Raw genomic sequence first — 26,336 nt, forward strand, 5'->3', positions numbered from 1 at the left:
TCAAGATTTCAGTCATTTATTGCAGAAACAGGTTTGTAATTCGAACACCTATAAAAACAGTCAACAGCCAACATGGTCCTCATTCACACAGAAATACAATCTGCAAGCATTAACCAGCAAACACACACACTTCACATGGAAAAATAAACTATCTTTGGGCATAAATAAGAGTATAAACAGGAAGTGTTTATCCGTAGCTGCCGTCTGGAGGTCTGTAGAGTTTGGGGAAAGTGAGGAGCTGAACGCTGCTGAAGGCGAACTTCCTGGTGCCGATGTTCTTCTGGACGTTCTCCGTCCTGCAGCCGTCTCTGCACGGCGAAACGAAAACACAGAAACACAGATCAGCAATCAGGCAGCAACATCCTGTCTGAAAACACATCCTCCTCTGGAGGAGAGCAGATTTTACTTTGACTAGATCTACGGTCCTACAAAAACAGAGGCTACCTGTGCAAACAGTCTGTAGGCGACACTAAGACACTAACAAGTATTTTTGTTCTAGTACAGTTAAAATAAGAAAAGACTAAGCTCATAAGTAACTTTTCAACAATATATAGGAGCTTGTTTAAAGCCAATAATTCATTAATATTGATGAAAAATAACTAGATCCACTGGCAGATTATTTCACTTATAATATGGTAAAAATGTTTTGTTATTTGCCGATGCAACAAGTATTTTTTCTGCAATATTAAGAATAAATTGACTTAAAACAAGCTCATGTATATTGCTTATAAGTTACTTATAACTAATTCTTCTCTTTTTTAAGTGTAGTGAGATATTTGCTCTAGAAACTGGATGAAAAATACTTGGTAAAATTTAGTTTTTGCAGTGATTAAATTCAATTTGGCCACTTGGTGGCAGCAAAACTCAACATAAAAAGCATCAAAAACCAAACGAAGCTGTCAGTAAGAAAATAACCAAGAGTGAATAAATTAACAAGCAGAAATTAGAAAAAATATTCGGACAAGTCGGTAGCTAAATCTAAACAAATAAATCTTAGGTTAAATTGAAAAATCAGTAAACTACTGTACTGAAAACTCAAACATTTTTGCTTTTTGTAAAACAAAATCAAACCGACTGATACTGTAAATCATCAGGATGCTAATAAGTTAAAGCTAACTGTTGGATCCGTCGCTCCTAAAACACACAGATTGTCTTTTTCAACCATTAATAAATCAATAAGTTTGGACTCATTTATGCTCTCCTATTGTGGACAAACCTGGGACAACATTATAATCCCTGCCTCCCAGTGCTCCCAGTCTTGTTTACTGGTATTTAGCCAGCAGGATCACCAAGCTGAATATGAGCCAGAGAACCAGCAGGTGAGAGGTCACCAGGAGGAAGGCCACTGGGTAAAAATGTCTTCTGGAGTGAAAACACATCTGAATCCAGGGGCTCTGGAGGCCGGAGGGACATTCTGCCGGGTCAAACCCAGAGACAGAGAACCCAGAGTGGGCATAGCAGCCCAGCATCTGCCCCCCGGACAGACGAGACCTGCAGGGGGCAGCGTGTGAAGCAAGAGGGAGTGGAAGAGAGACAAAACAGAAAGAGAAGGAAGGAAATTAAAAGAAAGAAAGAACTGGAAATGAAGGTAAAAAATGAGAAGTGAAGATGCAGAAACTGAGGATGTTTTCACACCTGGTCCAGTAGAATCGGTTCATTAGAAACAAAAATACCAACATCTGTTATATTTTCAGCTGCTGCGGTTCGCCTTCGCACCGAACTGAGTCAAACAAACCAAACTAATTGAAGAACCTGTTCCCCTTCTGGCCTGTGGTGGCGCTGCACCAAGAACCACTGAAGGAAACGACACAGAAACCTCTGAAGACACTGAGCTCAACAGGTTCTGGTGTGAACGCACCCTCAGAATAAGAAGATGAGCAGAATAAGAAGACAGCTGAGTGTAAACACACGCACACACACACACACACACACACCTCCTCATGTTGTCCAGCGCAGAGCTGAACTGCTGCTGGCTGAGTGTGTGTTGCTCTCTGAGGATCATACACTGCTCCAGCGTCACAGACATCGCCGTGCGATCCTTCGCACTCTTACAGCTCGTCAGCCGCACGCCGTTTACTTTACGACACACCTGCACACAAAAAACATGGAGAAAATTATCTTTGGTTGTTTCTGGGGACCAAAGGTGGAACATTTTTTACACTTTCAGCTGCTGAAAGTCAAACAAACCAAACTAATTGAAAAGCCTGTTCCCCTCCTCACCTGTGGGGGCGCTGCACCAAGAACCACTGAAGGAAACGACATGAAAACCTTTGAAAAGTACAACTTACTTTTTCACAAAATGCAAACAAAACTGGAGCAGCATCAGGAAGTAAAAAGTAAAACTAACTTTTAAAATAAATTATTTTACCTTATAATTAATAATTAATCTTGTGATTAAATTTTAAAATGTTATTTTGTTTTTTAAAATGTCACAAATGGTGTCCCTCAGGGCTCAGCATTAGTGCCAACACTTTTCCCTCTTCTCTGCAGGTGATGTTGATGTTTTATTTTGATTTTATGTTATTTTATGTTGATATTTATATTCAAGCTCAGCAGCTCCAGTGTTACTCAGGAACATTTCTTCTACTTTCAACTGACTCTGAAAAAATAAGTTGTTGCTTTCAAACAACAAAAACTAAATCCCAAAAGTTTCCCTGTGATTTCATCCACACAATCTACCAGCTGATTTTCTGTCTGTTTCCGAAATTTCTGGTTTTATAAAGTGATTAAATCTCTACTTTTGAGTAAAAATGTAAAACATTAAACTATAGTTGAGTCGTGGTGTTTTTATGAGATTAATCTGCATAGAAATGGCGATTTTAGCAATTAGCTTTTGAACATGGTAAGAATATTTCTGGACTGAAGGAGATCTATTTGCTGTTTTTAACATTATAAACATTTATTTCTCAGTTTATTTCAGCTCCTGAGATCCCTAACCTGTAGAGCAGAGCGACTTACTGAAGCTGCGAGCCACAAAACCTCGACGTTTTTCCTCTTCTTGGCCTCTATACTGCGATCAAGAGACGACAGCAGGTCCAATAGTGACTGGATACCAGCTGAGGGAGAGAAAGAGCTGCTTCAGTTCAGGAGCGGTCAGCGATTTACCCCTAAAATATTAATATCATCATTATTGTTATATTACCTAATTTCTATTTAGGGATAAAAAATAAATAAGGCTGGGCAAAAAATCGATTCTATCAATTAACCAAACTTTTGGTTTCAGAGATAAAATATTTGGAAAATCTGGACTTTTTTTCACCAATGCTAAAAGGGCGGCCATCTTGTTTGAGTTGTACAGCTTCTACTTTGAAATGAGGTCAATTCACATAAACAATAATTGAAATAGAAAAATGTTTTTTTAAGATATTTTCTGTCATTTCAAACTTTTTTTAAGGGAAAAAAATTGGGATAAAAAAAATTCCGAGATTTTATTTTGAAGCTCTACAAAGAAATGAAAATAAAAACAAAAACCTCCAGGCGACTCGGTCTCACCCATATTAGGAAGTTTTTCTCTCAGCTTGTTGCAATAAGCTCTGAGACGCTCACAGCTCTGCTGATTCACTCTTTCCTGAAGAGAACTGTCTCCAAACCTGAAAACAACAGAAAATAACTGCATACACAGCTCCCACACGTCTAAACAGGAAGTGATCCGCGCCATCTTGGTAGGCGAGCGCAGCGCTTAGCGACCCCATGGCTCCAAGACCAACACAGAGAAAATATGTGGAAACTCTGGATCAATGTGCGAGAGAAAGATGCAAGAACAAAATGGCTGCTGTCAGGTCGGAGAAGTCTCCGATGTTTCCAATCTGATAATATGTTAAAGTTTATTACCAATTCGTACAACATGGAGGAGCTTCACTGAGATCCATTTATTTAAACGGCTTTTTAAAGAACGTACGAACTCTTCAGGTGAAAAATGAGGTTCTGGCAAGAGTAAGTTCATGAAGCAACAAACATGTAGGATACACGTCTGTCTTAGCTAGCAGATAGAAGCTACATTAGCTAGGCTAATTTAGCGGTAGGTACTACTGTAAATATCACTGATATTTATCTTAGTATTACACAGAGGTGGGTAGAGCACTCAAAAATGATCAAGTAATGGTTATAATCAAAGATGGGTAGTAACTAGTTACATTTACTCAATTACATTTACTTCACTAACTTTTCTGAAAAGATTTACTTTTATAAGTATTTTTCCTACGCTGCACTTTTTGCTTTTACTTGAGTAATTTTATTGTGAAGTATTTCTACTGTTGAGTAAAATGTCTGGATTCTCCACCCACTGAACAAAAAACAAGCAGATTCAATAAAAAAAAACACGATGGATGAAAAAATTAGGTGATTTTAACTCCTAGATGTTAATGTCGTTGTGTTTGTACCTCTCAGCCAGACTCTGGTGCTGGTTGATCCCGATGTTGAACAGAACCGGCTCAACTCGGATCAAACGGCCGGCCTTCAGCTCCTCGGGGAGCGACCTGAAGCTTTCAGAGGGAAGCGGCACCTCGACCACGAAATCGCCCCTGGATGGAGGAGAAATGACCCGAGATGAGGCTGCGTTCTGTGTGTGTGTGTGTGGGTGTGTGTGTGTCAGAGCGCTCACCAGGCTCCGGTGAGTGTCGGCTGCAGGTCGTCGGGTCGCTCGGATTGGGCCTCGGTGATGGCGAACGCCAGGCTGCTCAGGTCGGCCACGCCCACCTCCATGTCCTCCAGCATCCCCAACTCCTCACCTGGAGACAGAAACGATTCACACACTCAGATTACAGCATCAAGTTTCCCAAATTTACCAGCAACACACTGCAAAAACACAAAAATCCTACCAAGTAATTTTAGTCTAGTTTCTAGTTTAAAGGAAAATAATACACTTAAAATAAGACAAACTAAATTATAAGTAACTTTTCAGCAAGAAATAAGAGCTTGTTTTAAGTCAATAATTTCTTAATATTGATTAAAAATAACAGATTATTTCTTTATAAGTGAAATAATCTGCCAATAGAAATAGAACTTTTGCTTTAATTTTAAGGAATTATTTATTAAACAAGCTCATATAGATTGCTGAAAAGTTACTTATACTTTAGTTTTGTCTTATTCTAGATGTAGTAAGATATTTGCACTAGAAACTAAACCAAAATTGAATGAAATTCAAATATTTTCAAGGTTTTCAAGCACTGAAGAACAAACAAGAGAGAGAAATCTTTTCTGAATGTTCAGAATTATTTGTGCTTTATTTGTTGCTGCCCCTGTTTTTCTCAAAGACGCTCAGATTATTTTTTAAATCCTGTTAAATAAAAACGTTCAGCTGATTGTTTGGGGTCGTCGTCGTACCGTAGGTGCTGAGCAGGCCTTCAAACTGGGCCAGGATCCCCACGGAGAGAAGCTGCTGCAGAAACTCTGGATCCTCCAAACCTCCAAACAGTTTCAGCATAAATCCACAAACAATCGCTGAGAGCTGGGAGACAAACAGAGACGAACCTTACAATAAAACAGGAAGTTACATTTTTATTCACATGGAACAAGAACCTGAAGAAACCATGATGATAAATCTGACCCTAATCCAATATTAAAGCTATTTAAAAACATAAAATGTGCCTTATTCTGATGCTATTGTAAAATCACCTTTTGCTGCTTTTCTATATATATTTGTAGATTATCTACAATGTTTTATTTAAACAAAAATACTAAATAAAATAAAGAAAATATTTTAAGGAAACACAGGCCCTGTACACACAGAGACGATTTCAGATTAAGAAAAAATGTTCAACAGATGCAGAACCACAGACTGAAATGCTGCAGTTGGTCTGCCGGGCCAGTCGGTGGCGCTGTAACAGCCAGAGAACTACACAAAGAACACCAAACGGCGCCATGTTTGTTATTTATGAGAGTGGGGCGCATGAAGGACAGAGAGAAACATGGAGCTGCGATGTCATCGTTTAAAATATGTCACCATGGAAACATAAAACCAACGTTTTTAAACTGGAAGTTGGTTTTAAAACTTTCTGATTTCCAAAGACACCAAAATGACAAAATGTCTTCAGGATAAAATGGCGGACAGGGCCTGAGTTTCTTTCTCACCCCCTGGCTGAAGACAGCGTGGCGCCGCTGGACGATCTGCGTTGGACCTCGAGCGACAGTCGCAGCCACCGCCCCCTGCAGGACAACAAAGGTCATGGCAGCTCGGGCCGTGGTTACCGCCTCCCGCACGCAGTCTCTAAGCGTCACCACCAGGGGGAGCAGCTGCTCCTGCCAGGAGGAGGAGGAGGAGGAGGAGAAGGAGGAAGGAGAGGCTGCAGGAAGAGAGGAGAGAAACTTCCTCTGAACATTTTATCTTTAATTTAGTGTTTCTAGGCTCCAGAAACACAAAGTTCACTTTTATCAAAAATATAAACAAAATAAAAACTGATAATTTCACATGTAAACTTAAGTTATTTCTTTATTATTATCTTTATATAAAGATAGTTGTTTATTTTATAGTGAATTAACTTTTGGGAGAAGGTGAAGGCCACACAAGATTTTTCATTCAAAATTGTTATTTTAAGCTGTAAAAGAATCAAATAAACAAAACAAAAAAATAAATAATATAATAAAGTCACACTGGACATCTAACAAACAAAAATAAAAATGTCTCCACTATGCCCCCCATTGTTTTCTTCATCTCTTTAAATTAAAGGTAGGTAGAAAAGTTATCAAAATAATTCCAAATAAATGAAAATAATTATAGATTTTGGTTCTAAATTAGCTTAAATAGATTCCAACTGCTTAAAAAATAACTAAACTGATAGAAATTATGATTTACAGAAACAATCACCATAAATGGCCCCAAAAACGACTCATTTTTCCTGATTAAGGTATTTTATGTTTTTTAAATCTTGCTTTTATTTTGTCAAGCAATATGAGAAATGAAAGAACTTATTGAGCTAAAATTACTGTAGGACAAACTGGGACATTTGTCTCTTTCTGTCCCACCTGTGTGTTGGGACTTTGTCTCCTTTGTGGACTCCTGTTGCTCCGGCGACGGCTGCTCCTGCAGGTGGCGCTGTCGCTCCTGCAGCCGCTCCACCATGGCCGTGATGCAGTCCAGACTCTTACCGACGTTCACCCACGTTCTGTCCTACACAAACAAACACGTTTACACAACCGATGGCCGCAGAAACAGCCACACACCGGGTTGCCAGGTTGGGAACGTTTCCGCTGCTTTTGAACTTTGGGCTGGAAAAAAACCCCTGATTTCGACAGGCTGATCAAAATTCTTTCAAAACAGCACCAAACTTTAATAAAATGCTACATTATTCACTCCTTTTATTCTTTCTTCTTTTGTTTGTTTCTTTTATCGTTCCTTCAGTCGTTTGTTCATTTGTTCGTTTCTTTTATTGTTAGTTCCTTCATTCGTTCATACATGACTCTATCTAGTCTTATATTAGTTTCATTACATTCATTTGGATGTTTTGTTTTATGTTGTGTTTTTGCTGGAAACTGTCAGACCTGGCAACTCTGTCCCACCCTTTCCAACTTGCCCACTCCTCCTCTCTGTTCTGCGTGTCGTCCTGCGGCGCCCCCTCCTGGTCGCCGGGGGATACCTCACATAGCAACCCGTTGCCGTGCAGGTGGCTGCTGCCGCTGCCGGCCCGGCTGTTCATGTCCTGCAGGGCGACTTTCACCAGATCGTCGTTCAGCGCCTGAATGAACAGCGACGTCTGCAGGGAGGGAGGCAGCGAGTCAGATTCATCTGCCTTCCTGTTAGCTGTGTGTGTGTTAGGGTCTGCACTCACCTGCTCCCTGAGGTCGTCCAGGACGTCCTGCAGGCGGTTCGGGTCGACCTCCATGGAGACGGAGAGCAGCTGCTCCGCCAGGCCGAAGACCAGAGGCTGCAGCTGGGCCGCGGCGGCCAGCAGCCGCTTCGCTCTGCACGACTCGTCACGGGAAAACGGCGCCGAGCTAAAGGCGAAGGAACGGCGAGAAACAACTCCAACACAAACTGAACTGAGGTATACACAAAAATAATTCTGCTTTTCTTTAAGATTTCTCTATCATGTTGGTATCAAAATACTTGAGCTGTTAAAAATCTACATTTTACAAAGTATTTCTATTGAAAATATAGTAGTACATTTAAATTTAGACAACTAACAGATAAGTAACATTTCAGCAAGAAATAGCAGCTTGTTTTAAGTAAAATATTGGTCAAATTGATGAAGACGTTCAGATTATTTCACTTCAGTCAGTGGAACTAAACTTTATTCTTTTAATCAATATTCAGAAATTATAATTATATTTAGGATATTTCTAAAAAGTTTGCAAAAAAATCCAAATTATCATAATTATTATGTTTCATCATCATTTTCTTTTAAACTAAAGCAGCTGCTGTGATATTTACACTGATGGCGCCTCCAACACTGCAAAAACATAAAACCGTACCGAGTATTTTTGGCTTTGAATCTGAGGTCAAGGGTCACCTGTGTGTGTGGTCTGTGTGCTTGATGAGCAGCCGCTTCAGTCCTCCATGTTTGAAGGCCTGGTGGTGATCGGCCGGCGCTCCGAATGTGATGACCTCGTACCAAACACCTGGAAGAGAAGAAAACACCTGGAGGAAACAGGAAGAGAGGAAAACATCTGGAGGAGACAGGAAGAGAGGAAAACACCTGGAGGAAACAGGAAGAGAGGAAAACATCTGGAGGAAACAGGAAGAGAGGAAAACACCTGGAGGAAACAGGAAGAGAGGAAAACACCTGGAGGAAACAGGAAGAGGAAAACACCTGTAGGGGGCGCTGTGCGTTACCTGAGCTGCCGGGGCCGGTCACCTCCATCCTCTGGCTGTGCAGGTTGGTGGGGATGAACTGCAGGTGTCGGTCCGATTTGCTGCTGCTCGCCTTGAAGCAGGACGCCGCTGGAAGAGGAAGAGGAGGGAGCGTGAGGTGAGGAAGGCTGGACTGAGTCATCGTTGATGATGTCACTCTGATCTCACTGGAGAGGCAGTGCAGCTCCGCCTGCGTTTGCTGGTAGCAGCCGATCAGCTGGAGGGAGTGGGTGACGGCGTCGTGGCGGAGGCCGTCCCAGTGAGGTGAAAGGTCACCGAGCGCCTTGACCTCCGCGACCCTGAGCAACAAAATCAAACACGGCTGACTGAAACTTAACGAGGTCGAGGCACGTCGATGTTATCTCATGTCATTAACCCTTTGTGTACCTGTCAGTGTGCTCCCTGATGAGCGCGCTCAGCAGCTGTTTGGGTAAGGAGAAGGACAGCGGCGTCTCTGACATCTGCTCCCGGACCAGCAGCCACCTGTGATCCTCCGTCTGAAACCGGTACAGCTTACACACCTGGGAGCACAAGGCTGCACAGACACACACCTGTTGGAGGACGGAGGATCGGGCAGAAACATGGCCGCCGGCCGGAGTCTCACCTGCTCGCATCATCGGACTGTTTTCTTTGTCCTGGACGGAGCCGTGCAGCGCGTCACACAGCACGGCGCTCTGGAGGGAGAGAAGAGACGATCAGGCCTGAGTGGAGGTGAAATGGACGGAAATCACTGTTCTTCTAGATCTGTGGCCTAAACAAAACCCGTTCATTACATTTCAAAATCATTCTTAGATAATGAGATTTTAATGTTTTAGGGCAGGGGTGTCAAACTCCAATCCTCCAGTCGCTGTCCTACAACTTTTAGCTGTGCCTCTGCTGCACCTGAATAGAATAATTAGGTCATTAAGGTTCTGGAGAACTGATCTACACAAGGAGGAGGTAATTAAGCCATTTCATTCCAGTGTTTGTACCTGTGGCACATCTAAAACCTGCAGGACTACGGCCCTCAAGGCCTGGAGTTTGATACCTGTGTTTGTCACTTTGTCACTTCGAATCCAAATAATCTGCTGCTGGTTGCGCCCCCCCAACTCAATGTTTACACTCACAGGTTAAACAGATGCGCAATTATACAACCGTACATCTTTGAAAAGCAGAAGTGGAGTCTCCTGCACAAACGCTGTCAATCACAATCTTCTTAACTTGGCCACTGATGACAACATATAAAAAGTTTTCCTGTAACAGTATGTTGTTTCTCTGCTATTAGCACATTTAGCAGCACGTACATGAGGATGACTGTCAGCGCTAAGACCCGCCTCCTGGCTCTGACTTTTGTGCATTTATTCAGCAGCAGCAGCTCAGGGAGGAGGTGGAGATCAATGTTTCACAGTTTATCTGTTTGGTGACAGTTTTAACAAATATTTAAAGAACATATTCTATATAAAACTTACGCACTGAACCTTTAATCTCAATTTGATCCATGGCACATAACAAGATGAACATGCCAAAGAGGAAACCGCAAAGAAAAGTGTCAAAGTGAGACCTCTCTGCTGAGAGAAACAAACATTTCTCTTCCTCCACCTTGTTTTCTGGACGTTTATCCTCCGTCTCTTCCTCCAGCTGCAGGCGGGAAACCGTCACGTCCCCGACCTCGTTCACGCCGTCCATCGTCCTGCAGCGAAGACAAACGGACAGAAGACAGAGCTGAAGGAGGCGGCCAGGTGAAAATGAAACTCACTTCTAAAAGCAAAGCTGCTACTTCCTTTTACACTGTAAAACTAGAGGCAAAGTTAACAAAACCAAACAAACCACTATTACGAAGAAACAAAACAAGAAATTTACAATGTGTGAAAAATGGTCTAAATTCATTTATTTTTGTTTTTAATTTTGAGGTTCTTTAACACAGTTAAATTAATGAAACTGTTTAAAAGATAAGTTGAAAAAACAAAAAGATGGTGGGATGAATTTTGGAAACAAAATAACTTGGACAATCGTAACTAGATACAATAAGACAGAAGAAAAAAAAAAAAGGAAACAGCAACAAGAGGAAACCGAAAAGGAGAAAAATATGATTGATAAAAATAAACACAAAAAAACACAAAGAATAGAATTGAATAAAATATCCTTTATTGTCCCACAAAAGGGAAATTCAAGTGTAAAAGCAGCAAAGCGACATAAAATCCAAACATGTAAACGAACACAAATGTAAAATATGCTTTATAAAAATAGAATTAAGAATAACATGCTGTACAGTTTGAGCAAAACTAAGATATAAAAAACTATAAAATACCAAACTCCAATCCAAAGGAATGTGCAGTGGAGTAAAAAAATTGAAAATGTGCATTTGTGCACAAAAGACAACAAACTATTTACAATAAGTGGCAACAAGCTGGACCAAACCCAGCAGGGATGTAAATATTGTAGAGATGGATCTATGTTAACGCCACTCTGTGCACCGCGGACGCATCAAACACGCCTGGAAACCAAAAACCAAGCAAGAAAACATCGACCAGAAGGTAAATATTCAAAACAAAGAGAACTAAACCCAGATCAGGAATATGAGCACTGATATGTGAAACCCGACGGTTCTGCTTCCGACACCGGGTCGCATTCAGTCCAACAAAACGGCCTGGAAACAGATTGTCTGGAAACAGAAGGACCATTACCAGGGTTTTAATAGTTTGTATTTTTCTTTAAAGTTTAGTTTTATTTCGTCTTGACCTTTTGACAGTCTGGCCAGTCTCCTCTGACCTCTGACCTCAACAAGGCAGAACTGAGGCTCACTGGATATTTTCTCTTTCTCTGACCGTTCTCTGTTAACCCTGGAGATGGTTGTGAGTGAAAATCCCAGTAGATCAGCAGTTTGTGGAAAACTCAGACCAGCTGAATTTCACATCAGTTAAAAGGCAAATAAATATAATCATAAACACAAAAACAAAGGATGTTTTATGTATAGTTTTAGTATTTTATGAACACACAATTTGGTTCCAGTTAGTTATAGTTAGTTACAGTTCTTATAGTTCTATAATTACTGTTTTTATTTAGTGAAGTTTTCATTATTTCGTCAGTTTTAGTTAACAATAATAACCTCCATCATAACTCGACAGAGTTTGGAAGAAACTACAAGGTTGCTCTGATGTCTGAATCAAATCATCTTTCTCTAATCATGACTGCATTTCTACCAAAGGGAAAACTGTAGACTATAAACTGCAAGATGTGAGGAAATCACACGTTGACGCGGATAAAGGTTTTCATATCAACGTGGAAAAGAGAAAAGTAAATAAATGTAGTTTCTTAGTAACTTTAACACTTTACTACTACTTAATGTATTAAAACTTTTTATGCTGCAATAAATAATTGCTGCAAAACATCACAGAAACACAGTAACAATAAATTAGAGATATGTTGTGCAGTTAATAGTTTTCATACATTTAATCTGCTTTTAAACAGCAGCAGATCTTCCAGTTTTCAACCTGCTGGAGTCGATAAAGGGAAATAATCAGCTGACTGATTTCTAAATAACCTCTAAAGGTCAGAGCTGAAAGCAACAAACAATGACAGCAAAGAACGAGCAAAGAGAGCTAAATATGGATTTATAGCAACATTTGATACTAATATCTCTAGTGAATGGTTTTCTAGGGTGAAACCAGAAGTTTACATACACCTTTCTCACAGTCTGAGGTCAAATCAGACCAAACGTCTCTTGTTTTAAGATAAATTCTATGTTAAATAGAATCATCTAATTTATTTCCATTTGCTAAACCTATCAGAAGTTTTTTCTAAAGCCATGACGTCATCATCTGGGCTTTCCCTCATTGCTTAAAGGTGAGAAATGATGCTTCCTTGAACAGATTAGGATAAGCTTATGTCCTAAACAAAACATGTTCATGACATCTTCTGCACAAAATCATTCCTAGACGACTTTTAGTAGGAACACGTCTGCCTATTTTAGATATTTTAGGGTGTCCTGTCCCTTTAAATCCAAATAATCTGCTGCAAGCACACCCCCCCCCCCACCCCCCAAACTCAACATTTACACTCGCACATGAAAAATGGCTAGAGACCGATTTGCAATTATTCAACTGTACATCTTGGAAAAGCATAAGTTGAGCCTCCTGCACAACCAACAAGAATTTAGCAAGTGGTTTCTGTATGGCAAGTCAACAACAAAACACTCGTATTTTCCAGCAGCCATTGTACAAAGTATAAAACCAGCAGAACAAAAGTGCTGCAGCTCTGCATAGGTTGCTAGGTAACGGGGCTGGGGTTGCTAGGTAACTGCGCAGTGTCCGTCAAATGAACAAATTTGAAACGCATTATTTTCCAGACACCAAAAAACATCAAGTTATTGCCAAAAACGTCTAGGATCCAAAATGGAAGAGTAAAAACATTCAAAATGTGAATTTTACACAACAGATCCCCTTTAAAGAGACGGTAATCACTCTGTGTGTGTAAGCATCAATAAATAAATCTCTGACATATTCTAGCTATTATTATTGTGGCTTTCAGCAAACAGAAATAACTCCAGCTGAACTACAACAAGACAAGTTTTAGTCTTGTTTAAAGACTAAAATTTATATTAATTTAATTTAAGATTTAATTTCAAATTGTGAAAAAGAAAACATGAATTTGAACTTCTGGTTTCCACGGTGTTAGCAGTTAGTTAGCCCTACTTTACGTTTTGTTGACATTCATGCAACACAAAGCCAATAAATCTACATTGAAACGTCAACCTGGACCGTCACCTGCAGGAAGTGACATCGTACTGAACGTTTCTGGACGGACATCATCTCCTTCTTAAACAAATAAACTCAAAGAGAAAATCAGCCTGCGAAGGAAAACCACAAGCAAACTGCAAACCTGCACTGAGGCATGTGTGAGCTTTCAGTCTGCGTCTCCTCTCTTCTTCTCTGGAGGTGATTTGATGCTAAAACAGGAAGAGACTTTTTCCTCTATGGGTCTAGAGGCGGAGACACACGCTGCCCCATCTCACTTCCTCTTCTGGGTAAAGGTATCCGAGCAACAGCCAATCAGCAGGCAGGTAGCTGGACCCCTATCTACAGGCTGTTTAAGAAGAACCTCATTGACTACAAAAGCGTTTTTCACAAGAAATGAGAGCGCAGAGACTGAATGCCGGTTCTCTGATTTCACTTTAAGCCAGCTTAGAAAGTTCAGAGATGTTTCACAGCCGATCAGAAAGAAAAAGATTTTAGGCTTTTTATCAGTTTAATGGCAGTTTGTGATTTTTCTGGAGGATTAATTGTCCTAGAAGTTACTTCTATAAGTGAAATGTAAAGTTTACCTGAGCTTCAGGGAGCAGCGAGGCTCTTTGGACCGGAGGAGATCTCTGATGGAGAACGATGTGAAACCCAAACAGCTTCTCTGAAAGAACAAAAAACAAAATGGTTTCCAACATTAATGATAAAATATGCTTAAAGTTGCAAACATACAATCAGTTTACTGCGTCTCTGCTCTTTGTTTTAGACTCAAAAGAAGACATGATGTCACTGGAAAATAAAACTGTAACATTAGTAATTTGGTCGCCAGGCTGCTGGACGCCATATTTACCTCAGAGTTACAGTGAATCAACTTTATTATCACAGCAATGACCCAAAAAACCGTCAGCGAATCTCACGCTACGCTGCGCTGCTCTGTCTGATCAGGATTTATTCACCTGCTGGATTCCTGGAAGTGAAACTGACAGCTTGGCCTACTTTCTGATTAATTCAGCTTTTAGTAGCATGGCAGGTAGGGAGCTGATAGAGAATTGAAAACTTATTCCCAGATGATCATTTGAAGCAGAAAAAATAAAATGAGACGTTACCATGGCTGTTAAAGATTCACATTATGTCCAACAGAACCGCACCTTTGATCCCAAAACGCTCACTATTCAGAAAAATTAAGAGCAAAACAATCTTCTAGCAGAATGTCACTTTTATTTTGCTTTGAGCAAGAAATTAACGGCTGAAACAGCAAAAAGGAGAAAAATAAACAGAATTATTGAAGGAAAAAAAGCTCTTAAGAAATAATTCACATTTAAATGACGTTGATGGCAGATTTTAGCATTTTTATGACTATTTTGGTCCTATTGAGGACTAGAGTCTATATATGGTGCGTCTGCACTATTTACAGAGCCACACAAACCAACGGCCATCTTTAATAAAAGAGTCGAGCAAAGTCCAAACTCCCCACAGCTGAAGTCACTGAGCTGCTGTGAGGATAATCAGCAGCTCAGGGGATTAAAGCTCTCAAATCAGGCGACACAGTCGACAGAAAATCACAACACTGAAGTGAAGGGAAGCAGAGAAAAGTCCCAGAAAAGGTTTATTAAAGTCATCACAACCTGAGATTAAGATGCTTTATCAAACACGAAGGAGAAGAGTTAAAGAGGAAAGACTTTGGCTCTGAATGCTAAAAGTGATGGAACATTTTGGTTTTGATTTTCAGATGAATGTTTTTACATTAATTTGGGTTTAGCACAAGCTAACACCATGCTACTTCTTCTTGTGTTACTAACAAGTCCAGCTTGTTCCCAGTAGAGAATCTCAAAGACTTTGGTTTGGGAACATCTTTGGCAGTGGTGAGCACCATGACTTAAAATCACACAAAAAATGAAGGTCACAACATCTGAACCAAACAACAGGAAGAAAAGAGACCAAATATTTCTCACCTGCCCTGAGAAAACCTCAAAATACTTGAAAAATACAAGTTAAAAAAAATACTGAAATATATATTGTCATAAGTGAACAAATCTGCCAACAAAACTAGTTTATTTTAAATACATATTAAAGAATTAATAACTTAAAACAAGCTCCTATTTCTTTCTCAAAAGTTACTTGGAAGTTATTTTTGTCTTATTTCAAGTGAACTAAGATAACTGGAAACTAGTAACTAAACAAAAATACTTGGTAAAATGTTATAATTTTGCAGTGAATCCCCTCAGACTCTGGTTGGGTTTCCCTCCTGAACCTGTTAACCTCAGATTTAAGGATAAAACTGATTCAACATAGTTTTTTATTCATTTATTCCAACATTTTCTTCTCTAAAACATGCAAATGTTCCAGTTTGTCAGAGAGTATTTAGGAAAATGTTGCAGTTAAATTTCCTTTCCCCTCTTCAGGTTTTTAACTGATCAGTAAAAAAACAAGCCCGGATCTGACTGACGCGTTCAGAGAGTCTTACAAACTTTTAAAAATTCCCTGCAGCGCAGTTACTGCATGCTAGAGAAATCCAAGCCGTTGCCTCATTTCCTCGCCGGCGGCTCCGCGTTGGTGCAACCACAAGCCGACGTGCAACGACACGCCGAGCCAATGTTTCTCAATGAGTTCCCGGCCAAACAAGAGGCTTTCAGGATTACGCGTTAATCCTCATCAAACCTAGAAACACGACACACACTGGACGCCACAGCTGGTGCTAAATGCCGCTTCACGTTTCATTCAAAACAAACTGGGCGGAAACGAGATAAATGGGCCAAATTAATATGAGATCAACAAGAAACATCACCTAGTTTCTGGAGCTAATAATAACTTACAAATAGCTTTTCACTAAAATATAGGAGAATATTCTTAATATTGATGAAAAAGTTCTAGTTCCCCTGGCAGATTCATTCAACATTTTTTCTGTGTTGTAAATTAAATAATCCGCCAATGGATATAGTACCTGTTAATCAATTTTAAGGAAGTATTTACTTAAAACAAGCTTCTATTTATTGCTAAAAAGTCACTTATCAGTTAGTTTCTTTCATTTCTAGTGCACTAAGACATTTGCAATAGAAACTAGACAAGAATATTTGGTCAAATTTTGTGTTTTTGCAGTGTAAACATAAATCAACAACGCTCAAGGGATAATTTTATAGTAGATTTAACACCATAATTTAATACAGAAAGCATCAAGTAGACAAGGACTGAAAAATAATTAGATAAAAGGTTAAAATCTGGTTATAAATGTGTAAATAAAAGAGATGATATATTAACAGTAGGCTTGAGTCTTGAGCAGGTTCCTAAAGAGAACCATCCAGGATTAGAGGTAAGAGTAGATTTCAAATAAGCAGGTAACCAGTTTAATTAGATTAAGTAGAAAACATTTGGATTATTAGATCATAAAAACGCATGTCTGATGCTTTTTGTTCAAGTTTTCTAATCTTCACTCCAAAATTAAAGAGGTTCTATTAATCAAAATTCATTTCTGCACATTTCCATCTACTATTGATGGTGTTACTGGTGTAAAAGAAATCACTCAGTTATGGAAAGAGCACTACAGTGCGCTGTTTAATTGTGTCAAAAGTGACATTTCTGACATAGGAAGCATTCACAGTAATGAGAATGTGATTGTATCCCCACAAGAAATATATCATATAATTATGACACTGAAAGACAATAAGGCCTGTGGGATGGATAACATATCCACTGAGCATTTGAAAAATGCAAGTAAAAAACTCTGTGCATTACTCTCTATGTGTTTCACTGGCTGTCTAGTACATGGTCTGCTACCTAAATCAATGTTATCTGTCATTCTGGTACCCACTATTAAAGACAAAGCGGGTAAGATTAGCTCCTTGGAGAATTACCGACCCATAGCTTTAGCTAGTAGTTTGTCGAAAGTTTTTGAAAGAGTCCTTCTAAATAGGCTGGAAGAGTTTCTTTTGACCTCTGATAATCAATTCGGTTTTAAACCCAAACATGGTACAGACATGTGTATTTTTGTGCTACAGGAGATTTTAGATTTGTATAATTTGCACAACACCACAGTATTTATGTGTTTTATTGATGCTTCTAAAGCATTTGATCGCGTGAATCATCAAAAATTGTTCTGCAAGTTAGAAAGCAGAGGTGTACCCAAATATCTAATTAGAATAATGGTCTATTGGTATGGTCATCAACTAATGTATGCCAAATGGGGTAACTCATTGTCTGACTCGTTTAATGTTGGTAACGGAGTAAGGCAGGGAAGTATATTGTCCCCTTACCTTTTTAACATCTATATGGATGAACTATCAAAGCGCCTGAATTGTTGTAAAACAGGCTGTGTAGTTGGTGACCGCACAATCAATCACATAATGTATGCGGATGATTTGGTAATCTTATGCCCATATAGTGCTGGCCTTCAACAATTACTAAGGGTCTGCTCCCAATATGGATGTGATTTTGATGTCAAATATAACGCTAAGAAAAGCAATGTCATGATTGTTAGAAGTAGAGCAGATAAGCATCTGATAACCCCTGACTTCTCTTTATCTGGCATTGTCCTCAATATATGCAATGAAATTAAATATCTGGGACATTACATAACTGATGACCTATCTGATGATCGTGACATTTGTAGGCAGTATTGCATGATGTATGCACAGGCTAATATTTTGATCAGAAAGTTTGGTATGTGTTCATCCTCTGTGAAGGTAGCTCTTTTTAAAGTTTTCTGTACTTCATTTTACACAGCCCATCTATGGCGAGGATATAAAAAAAGTAGCCTGCACAAACTTTATGTGGCATACAATGATGGCCTGAGGCTCCTACTCAAAGTGCCTAGATGGAGCAGTGCCAGCCACATGTTTGCACATAACGCTGTTCCCACATGTGCAGCTGCGCTCAGGAATCTCATGTATAAATGTATGTGTAGATTACCCGTGTCATACAATAATATAATAGCAATTTTAGTAAACCCTGTTTTTAGTACAGCGAGATTTTTCTCAAGATTGTGGAAACATTGGCGTCATCATTTATTTGTGGCTCAGTGACTGTCATGTTTCTTTTTGTTTGTTTTTTTTTTCTTTTCTTTTTGTTTTACTATGGACCTCTTTTGTGTCTGAAATAAAGATTGATTGATTGATTGATTTTTTGTGCGTCGACTGCTGGTGAAAAACAGCACAAACACTTTGAGTTCATGTTTTTGGTGTCTGGAAAACGAGCCGTTTCAAAAACCTCCCGACTTTTAGCTCACATTTGCAACGAGATGCATAACCGCATCTAGTTGCAGCCATTTTCACCTGGTGGCGTGTTCAGCCACTCATTTGGATTTAAAGTGACAGAGCGCTAAAACAGCTGACCTGACTGAAACCTCAAGATCTGAGAACGATTTTGTGAACATGTTTTGTGTGGACCTGCCCTAACCTGTTAAAGGAAACATAACAGGTCACCTTTAATCTCGATGTGTCAGCGTTTGGACGCTGATCAGACCCAAAGCTTAAGATCAGCTCATGTAAACAACGGATCTTCTCCTTCTACTGGAGTAAAAACCCAAAATCACGGTGGATGTTTTCAAACTGGAAGTCATTATCCGTGTCGTTAAAAGTCAGATAGGTCCCAATCCATGGTTGGCATGGTAACCAAACCCTAAACTGGTGTTTGTGTGGCCTTCAGATAAACTCCTGACCAGAAAAACATGTTCTAACTCTGAATAAAAGTTTTCTGGCTGAACGAGTAAACAGAGATGAAGGAGATGTGAGAGACGGTGAACTGTGCTCTGCTTGTGGTTAACAGACGAACGCCTCTGCACACTTCCTCCCTGCTTCCAGCGAGCTTTTATCATCAAACAGTGAGAGAAATTCACATCTAAACATGAAACATTCAGCGTCACCTACTTCTTCTATGGCTGTCTGTTCATTTAAATGTGGCTAAAGGTCAATTTAAAGACGACACCTTCAATAAAAACTCAAATTTTACACAATCCTACTCAGGCTTTCACTCAATATGGGGATGAATTATTTCAGATTAATTTGGGTTGAGCTGAATATTTTTACACACATCCAGAGTTGGGAATAATCACAAATACTCACGATTAATCGCGATTAATCATTTCAGCTCTAATTCAATCACATTCATAACTTTACATGTCGGGTATTTTTCGCCTCCATATTGTTTGTTTCCGCCGTGTAATGCCCTACCTGTCCAGCAGGGGAGCTGTCGTCTCTTGGAGGACGTAAACAGTCGGTGCAGGCCATCATCGCTCGCTGCATCTTGAGAACGTTTTATTCTTAGGAGAGTTTACAGATAACGAGCTAGAGTAACTAGAGCTGCTGGATGTAGAATAATAAATAGATAAATCGATCCTCCAGCTGCAAGTTGGAAAAATAATCTACATTTGTCATTATTTTAAGCATTATGTAGTAGAAAGCAGTTATTCTGCTGCTGCTATTTGTGTTTGACTTAATTTTGATCCATTGTGTTGGTTTATTTTCAGTTTCTGTTCAAAAATATCAGTTTGAGATTAAGAGATTAGGATCTAAATGCCAAATAAAAACGGCTTCACAGAAATATAAATTTCTGTTTCCTACCTGCACCATCAGTTTAAAGCCTACTGACAGTTTTACTGTTAAAGTCAAACAGCAGCGGAGCGATGGAGGAGTTAAAAGATTAATCCTTCAGATTAGAATCGGCAAAAATTAAAAACAAAGAAGAAGAAGTTTCCACAAATCCAGACAAAAACAGGAACGACTTCAGCTGAAAAAGCAGCTGTTTCTCCTCCTCACTCGCTCACTTTTTCCTCCTCCTGCCATTTCATCGTAGCCCAAGGGATTAAAAAAAGAAAAAAAAACACGCCCCCCCGCCCCAGGTGCATCATGGGAAAATATTTGGAGATTTAGAAAAGCTCCTGGCAGGAGAAACAGAGCTGAAAAACGAAAATTAACTCAGCTTGTTCTCTGTTTTACACACACACCCATCCATCCAATGGGTGTGCGTGGGGGCATGTGTGTGTGTGTAGGCATGTGCGTGTGGGGGTGGGTGGAGGGTGGCGGGGTGTGTGTGTGTGTGTGTGTGTGTGTGTGTGTGTGTTGGAGATTAATTTAGAGAGAAATCAAGTCAGTTTTACACGTCCTCATCATTAATCCTCTTATATACACACAAACACACAGCTGTAGTAAAACACACACACACACACACACACACACTTACTGAGGAGTGTGACCTTAAATCATCCTCTCTGTAAAGTCTGACTTCCATCCTGCTGTGACGCTGCAGCTTGGAGTCGATGCTGCAGCAAACCGACGCTCGAAACTCGCCGTCCTCTGACCTCTAAAGATACGGCAAGCCAACGAGATTTTAATCACATTCCTATTATTTCATTTTAAAGTCTAAAACATACAGGAATGTGTGTGTGTGTCTGTGCGTGTGTGTGTGTACCTTGACTATCTGAGTGCTGCAGAGCTTCCTGACATCGTAGGGGTCGACTGTAGAGACGTGTATTTTGACTTTGGTTGTCACGGCAACCGCAACTTGACACTCTTATTTTTTTAAGAAAAGAAAAGTCAAGTTAAGTCAAAGTTTATTTATATAGCACATTTACAACAGCCTCAGTTGACCAAAGCGCTTCACAACAAACAACATCACAGGTAGATAAATGACAAAATAGAAATAAAATTAAGTTTAGTAAAATTATAAGACAAATATAAAACTGGCAGAGATGCCAAAAGCTAATAGCATGAAAGGAAAAAGGAAGTTTGTTGGGTTCTTGATCCGATTTAAATGAAGTAAAAAGAAAAAAGATAAAATCATTAAGCTGTGGTGACGTACCAACATGAAGGAGCTGCTGAGACGAGTTAGGGCCAGTGGGGGCGCCACCTTGTGGTAAAATAACGACATGACATCAGGTTTAAACTTAGCCAACTTTAATTTACTTCACTGATTTTGTGTTTTTCAGGTACTTGATAAAGTCTTCTGAAGTTCTGATTATGTTTTTTTATGTTAGCAGTCTGAATGTTTAATAAACAGCCGTTTTCATCTAAGCTTCACATAAACAAACACAAAGTAATAGATTCATTTTCAATCAAGTTTTAAGCACCAAACGGTTAAAAATGTATAAATATATTTTCAATGAGGCTCTTTAAAAGTATGAGTACAATTTTAAATAGATGTTTGCATACAAAATAGACCAGAATAAAGTTTATTTGCTCATTTTTAGCAAGGAAATGCAAAAATAAATTCCCCTACGGCCACTAGGGGGCCCTGTAGTTTTACAAATTAAATGGGGGAATATTTTAGTCACCAGATGTTGATCATCGGAGGTGAGATGAGAACAGAAACTTACGGTCAGCTGCAGGAGTTTCCAGGTTGTTGTTTTGCTCGCTGCGCGACGCGCGGCTGTCCATCAGCGTCTGCAGGTTGGCGAATCCTCGCCTCAACGAATTCATGATCAGCGCTCCTGAAATCAGACAGGAAAACCACATTTTAATCTGCCTCAGATTATATCTAGTTACAGTTATTTAAAATGTTTGGATGTTTTTTCTAATTATTGTGTCACCATTAAGATTTAACATAAACATGGAGATGAAATGCAGAGTTCAGCAGTAACTTTTACTCAGTTACTTTTACTTGAGTAACTTTTAGGAGTATTTTTACTAGGCTGTACTTTAACTAATTTTATTATGAAGTATTTCTACTCTTACTTGAGTAAAATTTCTGGATTTTCTTCCCACTGAATGAAAAACAAATCACCAGACTCAGACACACGGCTGCAGTTTCTGTTTCTGTTTAAACTGATTTGGAAAAATTATCTTTTGATTGATTTTGTTATTTTTTGTTTCTTATATAAATTATTGTAATTTCTGACCTTAAAATATCAAAATGTCCATTTAACTTTATATCTTTGTTTATCTGATGGTGAAACATTTTAAATATTAAACGATCATTTGATCAGTTACTCAGGACTTGAGTCGACTTTTTACCAAATACTTTTTTTACTCTTTAATAATTTCTTGGACGGCTACTTTTTACTTTTACTTGAATAAAAATATGTCAAAGTATTTCTACTCTTGGGTACTTTGCCATAAGACATAAGTTTTTAAACTCAAAATGTGCCAATAAAGTTTAAATAAATTCACTTCCCGTTTTTCTGCATTTAAGTGAGATGTCGACGTTTGGAGCTAAAATTGTGCGTTGTGTGATGATCTGGGTGTAAAATAAAGTTCCTGAAACGGTTCTCATATCTTACAGTGAACAGTAAACAGATCGTCAGAGACGACAGGAAACAGGTTGACTAAAATAGTAAAACTTTAAGATCATATTTTGCAGAAAGGTCAGAGCATTTATCATATTGTTTATCATTTGTCATAAAAATCTTTGGAGTTTTGTTTAATTTCACTAAACTGACAGTTTGATCGGAAATGTTGCTTTTGCTATTTTCCCCAAAGCTTAGAAAACGTATTAGTTTAGTTAACAGAATCTAACTGAATGATTTCATGACTGTTTATTGATTCTGTGAAACCTTTGGTGTTCAAAGGGCGGTGCGAGGGCCATTTTCAGCCCTCGGCATGACTCTCTGTGGCCCCCCAACCACAGCTTTGGCCCACCAGATGGAGACTTTTTCCAAATTATTAGAGTAAACGTCACACAGAGAAACTGAAATCTACTTAAAGGAGCAGTATTCTGTAAAATCGCTTTTTTTTAGCTTTACATCATGTTATAATGTTTTCCCTCATAAAACAAATCTCTATTGATCTGATCCTTTAATGCATGAAATACTTCAATCTCCATGGCAACCGTTCAGCCTGGGTGGACGTAGCTCCGCCTTAAAAGACGGAGCTCCTCCCCCACTCAGCTCCTTCAGACAAGCCAGCAGCAATTAGCAAACACCTGGTGGACCTGCTGAACTTATAGGAGCTACTTCTCTGGTAAAAACGTTGTTAAAGGGTTTTTAATAAAGGAGCCATGTTGGGATGACTTCCTGAAGGCGGAGTTTCAGAAAGAGCAGGAGTTTCTTAAAGAGACAGATGCCCAATTTCAAGGCTGTAAATCAGGAAGTTAAACTTCTTTTAAGTCACATCTGATATATTTAGCATTTTTAACAACTGATGGCAACACAGTTACTTGACTTTGTTATAAAATGTCTTTATATGGCTGGAAAACACATCATACTGCCTCTTTAAGACGGAAAGTATTTAGTAAATTTGTTTTCCTTTACCCGGGCTTTTTATTTTAATTTTAATTTGATATAAATTGCCACTCACCTTATTTACTCATGTAAATAAGGTGAGTATTTTTAAAGTGTAACCCATTTCCTGTTCTTGCTGCTGAGAATAAATATTTTTATTTAAATGATGAGCTTATGAGGATGCTACATTTCATACAAACATCAGGCTGTTTTGGGTTAGTAAAATATTACATGTTTAATTTATAATTGGTAGAAAAAATATAGACTAGATTTATTTAGTCATGTTTCTGCTTCCAGCTCAGTGGTTCTGGTAAACATGGTTCCTCTGGTTTAGTTATGTCCTGTTTTATTTACTCACAATCAGAACTCTGCCACCTTCTGGACGCTTCCTGACATTACATCTCTCCTCCGGCTCTCCAGCCTGCAAAAGGTTCAGAGACAAACGTCAAGCTGGATTAGAGTTCAGAGTTTTGCTTTTGTTTGAATTAATCTGGTATTTTTTTCCGGAAGCCGGTTCATTTCGGACAGCCGGGATTTTCCAGGAATTTGGGCTGGACTGAGTCACAACCTGAAAACAGATTGAAAAGTAAAGGATGGAAATTAAAGAGGAAAGCAACAATAAAATCATTTATTTCTTCATCCGATCAGAAACTTTTGATTCTATGAATTTGACTGACAAACAGAACTAAAAAAAACTTCCTGGTTTGTCGACTAGAACAGAGAAGATTATAAGTTTATTTGCCATTAAATGAGAATATGCAGCAAATCTGGACAATCTGCTGAGAATCAGAGCCTGGAGCAAATTTATCCAGCAAATAAAATATTTTATTTATAGTTTTTTGTATATTTGTAGCTCCTTAGTGTTTACAGATTTTAAAAAATTGGCCATTTTTATTAAATTTGATTGAAACATGTCAGACTTTAGCAGGAACAGAGAAAGATGTTAAAAAAAACCCAGTAATTCAGTCAGTAACAATAAAAACTGTATAATAGAGAAAATTATAATATTAATGTTACGTTTTTATTTATTTATTTTTCCTTTCATTCCCATTATTCTATTCCATATTTCAAACATTGTAATCTTTCCCTGTGTTTTATTTATTACACAGATGTGCCATTTGCTTCTTAACTATTGAATTGTGAGGATATGTTTAGTAAAATTTGCTTCTTTGTGAGTCAAAAAAGACAAAAACAAAAATAAAATAGAGCAAATCACAAATTAGAATAAATAAAATCCTAAAGAAATAACAAAAATCAAAACTTAATAGGAAATAACAGTTTGAATCAATAAATCACATTAGATTAGAACTGAAACTAATACAATAGATGCAAATTAAATAAATCAGATAAAGACTAAAATTAATTAAAAAAAACAGATGAGAGAATAAAATCATCAGAATAGAAGAAGAAATCAGAACAGAATCTATTTGACGTGAACAGAGTAACGTTGAATAGATCAGAATAAAGTAGAATGTGTTTCTCCTTCATGGCCCGACCTGCAGCAGCGTTTCCAGGCGTTTCCAGGTGTTTCCAGGTGTTTCCTCTGTGGATCCGAACATCAGCTGATGAAGGTTCGCCCTCATCTTCCTCACCGCTCCACCATCATCACAGGCCTGATTGTTTCCTAAAGCAACAGAGAAGTCTGCATGAACACTTATTTACATAAAATAGAGAGAAAGAGACATGTGGCAGCTAAAGTTCCTCATTTCCTACACTGCAAAAACACAAAGTGTTACCAAGCAATTTTAGTCTAGTTTCTACCGCAAATATCTTAAAATAAGACAAAACTAACTAACAAGTAAGTCTTCAGAAAAATATAGGAGCTTCTTTTAAGTCAATATTTCCTTAATATTGATGAAAGATGACAAGTTTCCCATAAAGGAACAAACAAAAGGAATCTGATTCCTGATTACAATTTTCTGCAAGCTGTAAAAAACACAAGTAAATTAAAAACACTGCAAGGCTTTTTGAACAATATCTGCAATAATAACTGAAATGAACCAATGGTAGGTCATTTTTAAAATATGCACCTGTTTATTATATTTGTGCCCCATTTAAATAAATTGAAAAAAGGTTTCTAAAACTTTGAACTACTTTCATAAACTTAAACTTTGAAACGAAATTCTACGTTTTCTGCCACAGAACAAACCCGAAGGTAAAACACCTGCATTACCACGTTACAAATGTTAATGCAAACATTAACATTTAAAGGTGTTATATTTACCAAAATATCAGACGTTTTAGCCAAATGTAACAAACTGACTCTCTATTCGTGACAGATGCAGCCGCTGTTAATAGTTAATTTGTTGTCAAAACCAGGAAACCTAATTCCGAACCGGTCTAAATCTAATAAAAACCCACTTTGCATGACGTTAAATGTTCAAAATGTTACAATCTGACAGTTATGAAGATTGATTTTAGTTACTTACCGGGTTTAAATGTTGTTTTGAAGATGATAACCAACTTATCCGCTAGCTTTATGTTTGGACTTCAGACAGTAGTAAAAATAAAAAGTCTCGCGAGAGTTCACATTTCCTGGCTGAGCATTCTGGGTTCGAGCCACAAGATGGCGCACTATTACAAAACTGTCGATTTCAAAAGCAAAAGCTGTGGAAAAGAAGGCAATAATCGACTGTTTTTGTATTTATTAACTGCCTGGTTTTAAGATATTTTCCTTTAAAAAAGCTTTTTA

The 26,336-nt window shown here is 38.5% G+C and overlaps 2 protein-coding genes across 8 annotated transcripts in view; both read right to left on the reverse strand.

The window, feature by feature from the left end:
* LOC114156878 (type II inositol 3,4-bisphosphate 4-phosphatase-like) lies at positions 1-26,176 on the reverse strand. Of its 6 annotated transcripts, XM_028037469.1 has the most exons (26): positions 26,074-26,176; positions 25,141-25,268; positions 24,003-24,065; positions 21,803-21,916; positions 21,289-21,336; positions 20,899-20,999; positions 20,671-20,790; positions 14,085-14,164; positions 10,364-10,454; positions 9,390-9,459; positions 9,173-9,320; positions 8,954-9,084; positions 8,768-8,875; positions 8,445-8,553; positions 7,764-7,929; positions 7,509-7,688; positions 6,961-7,105; positions 6,070-6,281; positions 5,323-5,446; positions 4,601-4,727; positions 4,380-4,520; positions 3,493-3,590; positions 2,959-3,056; positions 1,935-2,089; positions 1,217-1,491; positions 192-308 (listed from the first exon to the last, which is right to left on the reverse strand). In XM_028037469.1, exons 4-25 carry the CDS (start codon positions 21,903-21,905, stop codon positions 1,263-1,265), a joined length of 2,784 nt encoding a protein of 927 aa, XP_027893270.1. In that variant the 5' UTR covers positions 21,906-21,916; positions 24,003-24,065; positions 25,141-25,268; positions 26,074-26,176; the 3' UTR covers positions 192-308; positions 1,217-1,262. The 6 variants fall into 6 exon arrangements, with proteins under 6 accessions (XP_027893271.1, XP_027893270.1, XP_027893272.1 ...); XM_028037470.1 differs by lacking the exon at positions 1,217-1,491 and having other exon boundaries at positions 1-308; XM_028037471.1 differs by lacking the exon at positions 20,671-20,790.
* LOC114156967 (myelin-oligodendrocyte glycoprotein-like) overlaps positions 1-26,336 on the reverse strand; it is a 1,059,483-nt gene that overhangs the window by 897,463 nt on the left and 135,684 nt on the right. The gene's annotated exons all lie outside the window — the stretch shown is intronic.

Source organism: Xiphophorus couchianus, chromosome 14 (assembly GCF_001444195.1).
Source record: "Xiphophorus couchianus chromosome 14, X_couchianus-1.0, whole genome shotgun sequence".
Lineage (NCBI taxonomy): Eukaryota > Metazoa > Chordata > Actinopteri > Cyprinodontiformes > Poeciliidae > Xiphophorus > Xiphophorus couchianus.